We start from the raw sequence: 14,216 nt of genomic DNA on the forward strand, positions 1-14,216 counted from the left end.
TTTTATTTACATTTTACACAGCATTCAAACTAATGGGCATGAAGTGCTTCATAACGAGAGTAACAGTAATGGAAAACAGTACAACACATATATTATTACCTCAACCTACAAGAGGGAAAGAAGGATTACATCACCAGTTAATGATCTGGTAAACATGTTCGTGACTACGAAAAACATAAATTGTTTGTGAGTTTAAGAAAACCCTGCAGAACAGCTCTGCCCACACGAGAACAAGAACTGAACCTCTGCTGCTAACTCTTCACAGGTTAACTGTACTTGTGTGCTGTTTAGTTTTTTTCTTGTAAATGTTTGGTATTGTGCTTTTTTTTTACTCTGTAATATTTGCCTAATTTTCTTCAATGTCAAGTATATCTCAGACTTTCAATAACATCACTGTTGGGTATCAGGCATTAGCAGAACGAGTCATGATTTCTACTCTAACTACACTTCCGACCTGTGTGTTTCTCTTTATCAATGGCATCATGTTGTTCACTCTGAGGAGTAAACCTGTGTTTCGTGAGACCTGCCGTTATATTCTTCTGTATAACCTCCTTTTTGCGGACACTGTGCAGCTGGCACAGAGTCAGATTAATTTTCTTCTTGCAGTTCTTAGAATTACAGTGTCATATCCTGTATGTACTTTTCTTGTCAACTTTACTCATCTCACATCTGTGATATCTCCTCTCACGCTGGTTGTGATGCCTCTTGAGAGATATGTTGCTGTGTGCTACCCACTGAGACATGCAACCATCATCACCATCAGAAACACAGGGGCAGCTATCACTGTGATTTGGGCCATCAGTTTTTTAAACATTATTATTCGTACTCTATTGTTTTTATCACTATTTGAAAAGTTGGGTAAAGTTGAGGTGAAATACCTTTGTTCTGAGATAGCTATTCTGCTCGGGACAAAGTCTGATCATTTTGACAAAGCTTTCACTTGTATTGTGGTTGTGGCTGCTGGTGTGGCAGTCATTTTCTCTTACATTGGTGTGATTGTAGCAGCCAGGTCAGCCTCCACAGACAAAGCCTTAGCCTTTAAAGCTCGTAACACACTGCTCTTGAATCTGATGCAGCTGTTCCTCAGCCTCTCCTCAACTATTTACTACCCATTGCTTGTGCCTCTTTCAGTGACTGTTACAAGGATAGTATTTGTTCGCATTCAGAATGTTTTTTATCTTCTCTTTGTCATCTTACCCAGGTGTCTGACTTCTCTCATTTATGGACTAAGGGATCAGACTATCAGACCTGTCCTCATATATCATCTATGCTGTCAATTGAAATGCCCAGTGGTAGAAGACAAGGGATGACATGTTTAGTTTTGATGGAGGCCTTTGTTGAGCTGCATATTTGAGAGTTTTTCAAGGCACTGTAAACTGGTGTCCAACATGTATTATTTTGAGACCAAGCTTACATAGCTATAGCCCTGTACTATTATTTCCCACATTTGAGGGTTTACTTTTTGATGAAATCCTGGCTCCTCCATCTCCTGTTTCTAAAACTGTGTACACACTGGAGTAATTTAAGTTCTCTATTTGCACATGTTATTATGGAAATGAGTTGTGGAAGGAGAGACTTTACATGAGGTTTAGGGAGACATTCAGGAAAGAGCTTTATTCGAATGGATTATTATTGCATATTACACTGTGAATTAGGGCATCATAAATAGAAAAATTATCATCACAGGTCCAATATTTAGGCTGTTATTAATAAATATTTGTTGTTTTGTCACATTTTCCAGTTTGCTGTTATTTTTTCCGTTGATGTATATTAATTATACAATTTTCCTCAAGACAAATATTATGAGGAAATATCGCCATGTAGTTCCCCGCCTCCCAAAAAACAAGGCACCTGTATTGTGATTTTCATGGCAAAATTTCTGTTTGAGTATTCAGAGGGTTTGGCTAACAACATGGTTATTTACATGATTCATACCAATTTTAAACATTTTGAACAACAGTAATATAAACATTTTTTGATATTTGATGATTAAGAACCTTAAAATCCTTGTATCCGTACAACTTTAAAATATTTTTGCATCTCTGTGTGTGGAGTGAAGCTGTGAAACAGACTAAGTAAAGATATGAAGCAAAGTCCGAGCACGGCGCAGTTTAAACAGCGGTTTAAGGATGTGGATTTTACAGCGTACAGGGAGGAGGTGGAGATTTGATCAGGTGTTCTTGTCCAATACTTTCATGTGTGTGCGGGTGCACGGGTATGTTGGTGTGGGTATATATATCTGTAGGTTGTTGTCCTTTGAGGTGTCACTGGGGTTATTGAAAATGTGTGTGTGTGTGTGTGTGTGTGTGTGTGTGTATATATATCTATATGGATAGATATAAATATAATAAATACATTTTAAAAAAATTGATTACTCGATAGTGGAAAAGGGGGTGGGATTAACTAAGCTCATGCTTCTTCCTGCTCCTTTTTGAACATGAAAGTTATTTGTAGTTGTGGTTGCTCATTTTCCTTTTGTTTTCTATCTTGTTATACTTTTCAGCATTTTCAAAATAAAGATTCAATCAATAAACGTTGACATATATTCCTGACACTTAAAAAGAAGTAGTTTATTTTCTCACTGTTTTTCCTGCATTAACATCAAGATATTCTAGAATTATTATAATGCCAATAAAAGTTTTTAAAGGACATAGTGAGAAATTGGCTCACAATTTTGCAACCAGAAAACCTTTCAGTTGAGCATGAACCTGTCAGTAGAGATGGAACGATACCACTTTTTTATGTCCGATACCGATATCATAAATGTCGATATCTGCAGATACTGATATGAATCAGATTTAGTGTATTTTATAATGAATAAAACATTTTTTTAAATATCTTGCTGCATTTTCTATAAGTTCATACTCAAGTTTAAAAAAAACAAAACAAAACACTAAAGCTATTGTGTTGTATGCAAAAATACATTGCACCCAAAATATTTTATAGTCCAGTAATATTAAAGATCTTTTTTTTTTTTTTTTTTTTTTTTTTTCCTGTCTTCGCTGGATGATTGAGTGAGACACATTAGTGTTAATTTCTGGTTCTCGTGAACGTTTTTCCGTGAGTGAGTTTCCCCTTTGTGACAGACTGTTTCTGTGAACAGTTTTCCCCAGACCTGCTGCCTTACTTCCCATTTGGAGCAGGTGTTTGGAGTAGCGTGTTGGAGTACGAGTGTGTGAGGAGATCTTCCCTTTCTCAAACCATCCTTGGACCCCTGGTCCCATGGATTCTTCCCCCACTTGTACATTGATTGCACTTGGTGAAGTGTAAATAAACTGTTAAATTGAACTATGAATTTCTGCCTGTGCCCGAGTCCTCCCATACTCGTGACAAACTTTTTTGTTGACTATTACATATTTTTTTGCCATATGGCTGTGTTTTGACCATTTGCGGCAGATTGCCGCCCCTCCCTGAGCCTGGTTCTGCTGCAGATTTCTTCCTGTTAAAAGGGAGCTTTTCTTTTTCACTGTCGCCAAAGCTCTTGCTCATAGAGAGTTGTTTGATTGTTGGGGATTTCTCTGTGTTATTGCAAGCTCTTAACCGTGATTGACCTTATAAATCATCTTTAGGTAATTGTTGCAGTACTTTGGCGCTACGTAACTAAAATAGAATTTTAATAAATTCAGTTGGTTGCTAGAGCTTTCAAAAGTAGAGCTATCAGTCCATTCTCTCTCTTACTTCCTCTGCTCTTCTTTCCTGTATTTTCCTCTGCAGTCTGATATCCTCTCTAATCAAATCTAACAATTCATCTTCCCTTTCTTTCTTTCTCTTCTGGCTTCTTGGCTCTAGCTGATCCTCATCCTCCTGCTCTTCCTGAGCCTGCTCCTGGTTGCCCATTGCTGAACTGGGCCCTGCGCATCCTTGTCAGGGACCAACAGTAAAGCATAGAGGACACAGGTGTTTAATTTAATTTTATTTACCCCAAAATATAAAAAATAATTAACAAATCCAAAACCTACACAGGCAAACCAATAAAAGAGGTCAACTCGATGAACTAAACTCAAAATAAAAAATAACAAAACCTTAAACAAACTTAAGACAAATTCACCCACTGAACCGACACATCAGGGAACCTAAATACTGGTTTAGCTAAGTCATATGACACACAAGTGGAACACTAAAAGGCTGCCATATAACCAACTAACACACAACAATTAAATAAACTCCAAACACCCCCCAGGCAATAAAGCATGTGGTTCAGCCCAATGAGGCTGTCAGCAGTACTTCAGATCCCTCAGCCCTTAGTCACACCTTTTGCCAACCAGGAGGGAGAAACCCCAGGTAACTCAAACAAAGCAAGATGTATTAATACAACAAAACAGAAATTTGATCTTGCAGTGTTGATATGTGTATACTCCAGATAAACATTGTATGGTGTGATGGAAAAAATAAACGAATTAAATAAAGAAACTATATATTGGACAATGGGTAAAATACATTTAAAGTCTTGAATGCAAAGTAAACTAAAGTGAAGCATGGGGTGTGGGTCTTGCCATCCTTCTTGGAGGCAATTAGGAGTGGAGGCCTGGTGAAGGGCCTCTGTCCTAACCCTCATCCATGAGCTGGAAACAAGGGCCATGTAGCAGCAGTGGGCTTCCCACTCACTCCCTCGTCTGACCCTGGATAATTTTCTTTTTCACTCTGCAAAGAGGTCACTTTTCCCCGCATGCCCTAACAGACAGAAAATCATAGAACATGGCAATCGTGTTAATCCCTGAACAGCATCCACAGCAAAATGTATTAACTTAGAACTACAAGAAAGAAAAGCACTCTCCCTCATGCCTATCAGATTACAAACTGCATACTATAAGCAACAGTGGCTGAGGTTTTTTGCACCAGTGAAAAGGTATTCATTCATCTTGCTCCCTAAAATATAACAGGACAGTAAATTTTGTTTACTACCATCTAACACAACCAGGTTAATCAGCAAGCATCCAGTGAGTTTTCTGTTTGATGTTTGTACAGCATTTAATTTTCAGATGTGTGAAAATTAATATACAACTTTTATGTTCCCCTCTGGGGTTCAAGGTGTAATTGGCCATTTTTGACTACTTTTGATTTTACCTATATAGCTCACATTTAAAAACTATTTACCTTGCCTTGTTTGGTATCATTCTCTTCTTCACAACCTCACCATATTAGCACAATTGATCTAAATTCAGACAAAAAACATAAAATCAGAGTAGAAAAAAGTTCCATTTTTTACTGTAAAAATCACAAACATAACTTGAAACGTAAATGGAATTTTTAAGTTAAAAAAATGCACCAGTTTATAAACTGTTCACCTAAAAATGCAGCAAAGGCCTCAGAGGTTTTTTATACAACCATTTCAGACTATTTACAGAACAATTGCGTGTTCTGCATCAGATAAGAAGGCTCAGAAATTATTTCACTGTTCACTATAAGACAGAGGAGGACATCACAGGCCTGAACCCTGCAGGTCTACACAACAGGAGGTGTATCACTTCTCCTGTTTTCCACCTGGAGACAGTCCGTTCTCACTCCTGAGGTATAACACCCTTACGATTTGTCATGTCCTGCGGCATTAACGAGGAACGCAAAAGGTGACCTTCAGCATTTTTATGGTAGGCGCTGGGTTATGTGTGAAATACAGTAAAATGGCGGTGCCGCAGTAAACACGTTCAAGCCATGTATTCCAGCCCTAACCATAACCTTATCCCTGACCTTATTATATTACATTATATAGTGTTTTCCAAAGCAATTTAAGGAAAATGAACGAACATGTGTGGATTGATTCCAAACGGTTCTCATGTTTCCTCATTTTTCCGATCTCATCATTTAGGAACATGTTGGGTGCCTGGAAGCGTAACATGTTGACGATTTGTCACCTAGCGTAAAATATTACGTCTCAGGAGTGAGAACGTGTTGTATTTACAGTGCAATCAATCAGAATCAGCATACTTTCTAAATCATAATATGTTCTAGATTTAAGAAATTTAAGAAATAGCACTAATATATACAAATCGCTCAATAATAAATATCAAGGATTAATATAGGTGATTATAAATAAATATCAAGAATGTTGACAGGAATATTACAAAGTAGAAAAGAGTGCGTGCAAAAGGGTGTAATTATTGCAATGTTTACAGTGTGTTAGATGGAGGAGTTGTACAGAGAGATGGCCACAGGTAGGAATGATTTCCTGTGTCATTCGGTGGTGCTTCTTGGTAATCTCAATCTCTCACTGAACGTGCTCCTGTGACTAGCCAGCGTGTCATGGCGTGGGTTGGAGGAATTATCCAACATTGTCTTTATCTTGGACAACATTCGCCTCTCCGACATCGCCTTAAGAGAGACCAGCTCCATCCCCACAACATTACTGGCCTTGCAGATCAGTTTATTGAGTCTGTTGGCAATCCTCAACCTGCTGCCCCAGCATGCAACAGCATAGAGAATAGCACTGACCACAACATACTCATAGAAAATCCTGAGCATTGTCCGTCAGATGTTGAAGGACCTCAGCTGCCTCAGAAAATAGAGACGACTCTGGCCCTTCCTGAAATGTGCAGTGGTGTTTTTAACCCAGTTTATTATCTATGTGTACTCTGAGGTACAGTGGCTTGCAAAAGTATTCGGCCCCCTTGAACTTTCCCACATTTTGTCACATTACAGCCACAAACATGAATCAATTTTATTGGAATTCCACGTGAAAGACCAACACAAAGTGGTGCACACGTGAGAAGTGGAACGAAAATCAGACATGATTCCAAACATTTTTTACAAATAAATAACTGCAAAGTGTATGTACAGTCATCCACAATGTCAACGTTGACCCCCTGGATTGATTTCCTTGGCTTCCTAAAGTCCACAATCAATTCCTTGGTCTTTGCCACGTTGAGCTGCAGCTAATTCTGCTCACACCACGTGACAAAGGAGTCGACCACAGCCCGGTACTCTGTCTCATCATCCCTGCTGATGCATCCAACCATCACAGAGTCATCAGAAAACTTCTGAAGATGGAGGTCTCTGTGCAGTGGCTGAAGTCTGTGGTGTAGAGGGTGAAGAGGAAGGGGGAGAGGACAGTCGCTTGTGGTGCCCCTGTGGTGCTGAGTACCTTGTCAGACACACAATGTGGAAGACACACATATTATGGTCTTCCTGTCATCCAATCCAGGACACCAAAGAAGCATCGACCTGCATCGCTGTTATCACCCAGGAGGGTCGGCCAGATGATGTTGAATGCACTTGAAAAGTTAAAAAACATGACCCTCACAGTGCTCGCCGATGATGGCATCCTCAGCTCCAAGGCAGGGCTGGTAAACAAACTGAAGGGGATCCTGCCGGAAAGTAATTAAAACTTTCCTTCAATCATGGCTTGGTAGGTGCATGACATGCAGGTAGTGCATGTCATGCTTGGCAGAATGTGGACATGCAGACGGTGGCTTGGCAGCATGTGTACGTGCAGGTAGTGCAGAACATGGATTGGCAGGACGTGGACGTACAGGCCCTGATGGTGTGTAGGCCCTCCGGCTTGGGCAGAGCAGGTCCAGACAGCGTGCAGACCTCTGGCTCAGGCGTGGCAGGACTAAGTGTTCCTGGGCCACACAGTACAACAACCTCTGGTTGAGACATGGGTGGGCCAGATGGCGCACTGACCTGTTGATGAGACGTAGCTAGCTGAGGCTGTGCAGCGCTCGCAACAGGCTCTGGTTGCTCTTGCTGGGGCTGCCAAGGGTTCACAGCTGGCTCCAGTCCTTGGTGCCACTTGGGCTCAGGTGGAGTTGGACCCACTGGCTTGGTAACTATAGCAGGTGGTAGCGTGGAGGCAATGGCAGGCGGCGTGGAGGCTGAAGGAGAATGGGCAGGCTTGGCTGAACACCCGGCTGCCAAAGTAGGATACTGGATGGGCTCTCCTGAGACTTCAGCAGATGTGGAAGGATGCTGGACAGGCTCACCTGTGCTACAACCATTGTGTAGTGTGTAGTGCCGATGTGGGACAGTTTCCAATTTCATTGTACTATTGTACTAGGTATGACTGAGCAATGACAGTAAAGAGGTATCTTTTATGTCTTATACAGTTTCACTGCTATTCAAATAACACCCAACTTTATCTGACTATGAACCAGTCTCGGCAGATGACTGCCCCTCCCTGAGTCAGGCTCTGCCAGATGTTTTTTCCTGATAAGACTGAGATTGTGGTGTTCAACAGTATGCTGCCCTGGGTTCCTTTGCTAGCTCTTCCTGTGACTATGTCAGTAACTTGGGTGTACTGCTGGATAGCTCGCTCAAACTCGATAAGCAAGTGTCTGCTGTAGTGAGATCTAGCTTCCACCAACTGCGCCTTAGGCATTATGTTCTGCATGAGGACCTGGAGAAGCTTATTCACGCTTTTGTGACCTCCAGGCTGGATTATTGTAACTCCTTGCACGACAATCTTCCCTCTTCTCTTCTTCTTACACTGCAAACAGTCCAAAATGTGGCAGCCCGCATCTTGACGGGTACCAGGAAATTTTGCCCTATTACTCCTGTTCTAGCTAGCTTGCACTGGCTGCCCATAAAGTACCGTATTCAATTTAAAATATTACTCCTTACATTCAAAACTATTAATAAATTAGCGCCAAGTTATCTTAGTGAACTTCTCAAGCCACATACTCCTGCTAGAACACTCAGATCTGCCACTCAACTACTTCTGACGCAGCCTAGATCTCAGCTGAAGTCCTGAGGTGACCGTGCGTTTGCTCTGGCTGCCCCCATACTGTGGAATACCCTTCCTCTTGATATCCGCGCATCTCATTCTGTAGCACTGTTTAAATCACGACTAAAAACCCACTTATTCAATCTTGCCTTTCCCTCTAGTTAATATTTCTTTTATGATTTTATATTATGCACTTTTATGCTCATTTAATTCCTTGTTTGTTCTGCATCTGTTGCTTTCCTATGTGTCAGTGACAGCTATCTGCTTGCATACCTAGTACTTGCTTTGGTCCTATTTCTGTTATCTTCCTTTTATTCTCTATGTTACCTGTTAAGCACCTTGGTTTTTAAGTGTGCTTTATAAATAAAGTTTATTATTATTATTTTTTTTATTATTATTACTCCCTTAGGCAGTATTATTAGAAGGCATAGCATATATTTACACTGCTTCATTGCTAATTTATTTATTATTGTTAACAAGTTTCAACCTTTAAGATGCAAGTTAAGGAAGTTTTTAGGAAAGGCAGTGGAGATTAAAGTTTTCTCCAATCATATTAAACTTGTTTGTGCTTGTTAAATTCTGTCCCTACAGGGATACACATGACACTCCATTAAGATTAATGATGCCAACAGGATAATTCAATATTTATCATTTGAATAATTAATGTGCTGAAATAAATAATCAAGGGACTGTTATACCTCTGAGTATTTCATCAAACTAAAAACAAAGTTTACAAGAGAAAAAAACATAATTATTTGGAAAGTTTAGTAGGAATCAAAGATTTACTCACAGCTCTTACTTCAAATAATTGTTCATTTCCTTTGTTAATGCTGGTGTTTACAAAACTTTAGAATGAAACCTAAACCACTAACCTAACATAATTTAACAACACTGCATAAAATACCTTTTGGAACCTGTGGTATCCAAAATTTATGATAATAATGACAACTTGTGTCATTGTATGTACTAAATAGATAAATTAAAGCATGACCATCAGGCATTTTAATTTATTCTTAAAAGGATAATATTTTGGACTAAAGGAAAGAATTATAAATTGGTCAATTTTGTAACTCTCAAAAACTGTCTCAGTTGTAACACTCTCTGTGAAGCTGGATTTAATATTTAGTAGTATTATTTAGAACATGTTTAGTCCCACCTTCTGCCAGCACAGAACATTGGCTCACTAGTGAAAGGACCCATAAGTCAGAGGAAAATAAGGACACTAAATGTATTATTATTACTATCAGGAAGTCCTAAAAACTCCCTGAAAAGCCTTCAGTTAATGCAAAATGCTGCAGCAAGAGTCCTGACAGGGACTAGAAAGAGAGAGCAGATTTCTCCTGTTTTGGCTTCCTGTTAAATCCAGAATTCAAAATCCTGCTCCTCACATACAAGCTCTTAAATAATCAGGCCCCATCTTATCTTAATGACCTTGTAGTACCATATCACCCTATTAGAGCACTTCGCTCTCGCTCTGCAGGCCTACTTGTTGTTCCTAGAGTATTTAAAAGTAGAATGGGAAGTAATTATTGAAGTTAACTCAGAAAGATCAATTGGAGAAAAAGAGTCTAACTTAACATCAATGGTACTAATTACAGACCTTGTTTCTTAAATGTACATAAGTGCCCTCTGGATGACATAAAATGCATTCTGTGTAATCAAAGGCTTCTTGTAACAGAGTCTGTGTGTGTGTGTGTGTGTGTGTGTGTGTGTGTGTGTGTGTGTGTGTGTGTGTGTGTATGCAGCACTTTGCGTATCAGCCTAAGCAATTGTTAGCAAAGCATTCTTCATTGCATCAGCATGTGTGTGTCTGCATCACTCTTCACTACACGAGCTTGTGCATGTGTATTTTGTGTGTGGATCACTTCTCAGAGAATCAGCATACCAGTTTAGGTGTGTGTGTCATTTCTCACTCAATCAACAAGTGCACATGTGTTCATGTGTGTGTATCACTTCATGCTGAGTCAGTGTGTGTGTGTGTGTGTGTGTGTGTGTGTGTGTGTTCATCACTTTCCTGTTCTGGTGTCTTGGGTAAACCACGGCCTGAAGCGTGCCCTGGGGTCCTGCGCTCCTCCTTTTCAGTCTGTTTGCGACCATTGCTCCTGCTGCTCACAGTGCTGTCCATCATGGTTCTGACACTAATTGGGTAGTCCTTTCTCCAGTGTCCATGCTCGCCGCAGGTGAAACCTGCATCTTCTTCTGTGTGTTGTCCGTTCTGAGGTGCCTCAGTTGCTCCTTCTGTCTCTGCCATGCCCTTTTCTCTGCTGCGCGATCATCTGTGTTGGTCCATCACTGCCCTGCACAGTGTTAATACAGAGTTATCAAGGTCAGCATTCTGTTTCTCGGCCTCACTCTTCATTGGGCTTAATGGACGTCTCATCACAGCTCTGTCAGCTGAAGCTGTCTGGGAATTTCAACCGTGTAATGAAACGGGCCTTGGGTGTAGCGCCCTCAGTCTCCGCTGTGTGAGATCCCTTTCCTGCAGCACCGCTGATATTTTCAGGTTGTTGTGGTGGGTCCAGCTGCTGCAGCGTTTGGTCAGGGTATAGTGCGTATAGTGCTGGCGGAGCGCTGCTGACTTCGACTGAGAAAATTGTCGGGCAGTGGAAGGAACACTTCGAGGACCTCCTTAATCCCACTGACACGTCTTCCGAGGAGGAAGCAGAGTCTGGGGATGAGGGGAATGACCCGCCAATTTCTGGGGGCGAGGTCACTGAGGCAGTTAAACAACTCCTTGGTGGCAGAGCCCCTGGTGTTGATGAGGTCCGCCCCGAGTTCCTGAAGGCTCTGGACGTTGTAGGGCTGTCCTGGTTGACACGCCTCTGCAATGTTGCATGGAGATCAGGGGCAGTACCCCTGGACTGGCAGACCGGGGTGGTGGTCCCCACCTTTAAGAAGGGGGACCGGAGGGTGTGTTCCAACTACAGGGGGATCACACTCCTCAGCCTCCCTGGGAAAGTCTATGCCAGGGTGCTGGAGAGGAGAGTTCGTCCGCTAGTCGAACCTCGGATACAGGAGGAACAATGCGGTTTTCGTCCTGGTCGCGGAACACTGGACCAGCTCTTTATCCTCTCGAGGATACTTGAGGGTGCATGGGAGTTTGCCCAACCAGTCTACATGTGTTTTGTGGACTTGGAGAAGGCATTCGACCGTGTCCCTCGGGGTGTCCTGTGGGAGGTGTTGCGGGAGTATGGGGTGTCTGGCCCATTGCTACGGGCCATTCAATTCCTGTACAACCGTTGCAAGAGCTTGGTTCGCATTGCCGGCAATAAGTCGGACTTGTTCCCGGTGGGTGATGGGCTCCGCCAGGGCTGCCCTTTGTCTCCGGTTCTGTTCATAATTTTTATGGACAGGATTTCTAGACGCAGCCAAGTGGCGGAGGGCTTTCGCTTTGGTGGCCTCAGAATCTCGTCTCTGCTTTTCGCGGATGATGTGGTTCTGTTGGCTTCATCGGGTGAAGGCCTCCAGCTCGCACTGGAACGGTTCGCAGCCGAGTGTGAAGCAGCGGGAATGAGGATCAGCACCTCCAAATCCGAGGCCATGGTTCTCAGCCGGAAAAGGGTGGAGTGCCCACTCCGGGTCGGGGATGAGTTCCTGCCCCAAGTGGAGGAGTTCAAGTATCTCAGGGTCTTGTTCGCGAGTGATGGGAGAAGGGAGCCGGAGATCGACAGACGGATTGGTGCGGCGGCCGCAGTGATGCGGACGCCGGTCCATCATGGTGAAGAGAGAGCTGAGTGTAAAAGAGAAGCTCTCAATTTACCGGTCAATCTACGTCCCTACCCTCACCTATGGCCACGAGCTGTGGGTAGTGACCGAAAGAACGAGATCGCGGATACAAGCGGCGGAAATGAGCTTCCTCCGAAGGGTGGCTGACCTCTCCCTTAGAGATAGGGTGAGAAGTTCAGCCATCCGGGAGGGGCTCAGAGTAGAGCCGCTGCTGCTCCACATCGAAAGGAGCCAGCTGAGGTGGTTCGGGCATCTGACAAGGATGCCTCCTGGGCGCCTCCTTGGTGAGGTGTTCCAGGCATGTCCCAGCGGGAGGAGGCCCCGGGGCAGACCCAGGACATGCTGGAGAGGTTAAAATTCAAATCAAATTCAAATTTTATTTGTCACATACACAGTCATGCACAGTACGATATGCAGTGAAATGCTTACACAACTGCTCGTGACCTGAAGAAAAAAGAAAAGGCTATGAATAAGATAGGAAATAAATATGAAAATTAAAAAGGGTAAATTTAACTAGGAAGGAATAAAATAAAATAAAATATAAAAATTAAAGTTAAAAATGAAATAACTGTACAACACAAATTAGAATGAAGGGTAAATTTAACTGGGAAAGAATAAGATAAAATATATAAATTAAAGTTGAAAATAAAATAACTGTACAACAAAATACACAATACACAGTATAGAAATATATAAGAATGTATGAGAAATATAAATATATATATACACAATAACAGCAGCTGTACAAGTATTAACTGGAAATGAAGAATATAGTGACCAGTGTTGTGCAAGCCACATGTGTAAGTGTCTTGTGCAGTGCAAATATGCTTAAAGTGATTTAAGTGATGAAGTGAAAACAAATGTCCAGAATGTCCAGTGTGTGTGTAAGAACTATATGTGTGGGTCAGTACTGTGTGGTGGTGTGATTGAGAGACCGTATCGCCTGCGGGAAGAAGCTCCTCCTCAGTCTCTCTGTGTTGGTCTTCAGGGAGCGGAATCGCTTTCCTGACCTCAGCAGAGAGAACAGTCCGTTGTTGGGATGGCTGAGGTCCTTCACGATCTTCCTGGCCTTGGTCCAGCACCGCCTGCTGTAGACTGAGTGCAGGTCAGGGAGCTCGGAGCGGACGGTGCGCTCAGCTGAACGCACAACCCTCTGTAGAGCTCGCCTGTCCTGCATGGTGCTGTTCCCGAACCAGGTTAAGATGTTTCCCGTCAGGATGCTCTCTATGGTGCACGAGTAAAAGTTCCTGAGCACCTTGGAGGGCAGTTGGAAGTCTCTCAAGCGTCTGAGGTGGTAGAGACGCTGACGGGCCTTTTTCACCACGGTGTTGATGTGACAGGACCATGACAGGTCCTGCGTGATGTGAACTCCGAGGTATTTGAAGCTGTCCACTCTCTCCACTGGGCACTCGTTGATGACGAGGGTCTGGTAGTTCCTCTCCTGCTTAGTGCTGAAGTCCACTATCAGCTCCTTTGTCTTACTGACGTTTAGAAGGAGGTTGTTCCTCTGGCACCAGTTCTCCAGATTCCTAATCTCCTTCAGGTAGGCCGTCTCGTTGTTATCAGAGATCAGGCCCACCACGACGGTGTCATCAGCAAACTTGATGATGGTGGTGGAGCTGGTAGTGGCCACACAGTCATATGTGTACAAAGAGTACAGCAGGGGGCTCAGAACACACCCCTGGGGGGCTCCAGTGCTGAGAGTGGTGGAGGCTGAGACATGTCCGCCCATCCTTACTGCCTGTGGTCTGCCAGTTAGGAAGTTGGAGATCCACTGACACATAGATGAGCTGAGTCCCAGATGCTCCAGCTTGGTGGTGAGTGTGGAGGGAAT

The 14,216-nt window shown here is 42.7% G+C and overlaps 1 protein-coding gene across 1 annotated transcript; it reads left to right on the forward strand.

Moving 5' to 3' along the window:
- The first annotated feature begins 237 nt into the window (after positions 1-237).
- Positions 238-1,733, forward strand: LOC146379749 (odorant receptor 131-2-like). The gene has a single exon (XM_084941203.1). The coding sequence runs from the start codon at positions 360-362 to the stop codon at positions 1,308-1,310; it is 951 nt and encodes a 316-aa protein (XP_084797329.1). The 5' UTR covers positions 238-359; the 3' UTR covers positions 1,311-1,733.
- The last annotated feature ends 12,483 nt before the right edge of the window (positions 1,734-14,216 follow it).

This window comes from Perissodus microlepis, chromosome 10, assembly GCF_051167445.1.
Source record: "Perissodus microlepis isolate ML-2025 ecotype Zambia chromosome 10, ASM5116744v1, whole genome shotgun sequence".
NCBI lineage: Eukaryota > Metazoa > Chordata > Actinopteri > Cichliformes > Cichlidae > Perissodus > Perissodus microlepis.

Excerpts from the sequence above, each read along its gene's own strand:
- LOC146379749 (XM_084941203.1), top strand. The coding sequence starts at position 360 with ATGTCAAGTATATCTCAGACTTTCAATAACATCACTGTTGGGTATCAG.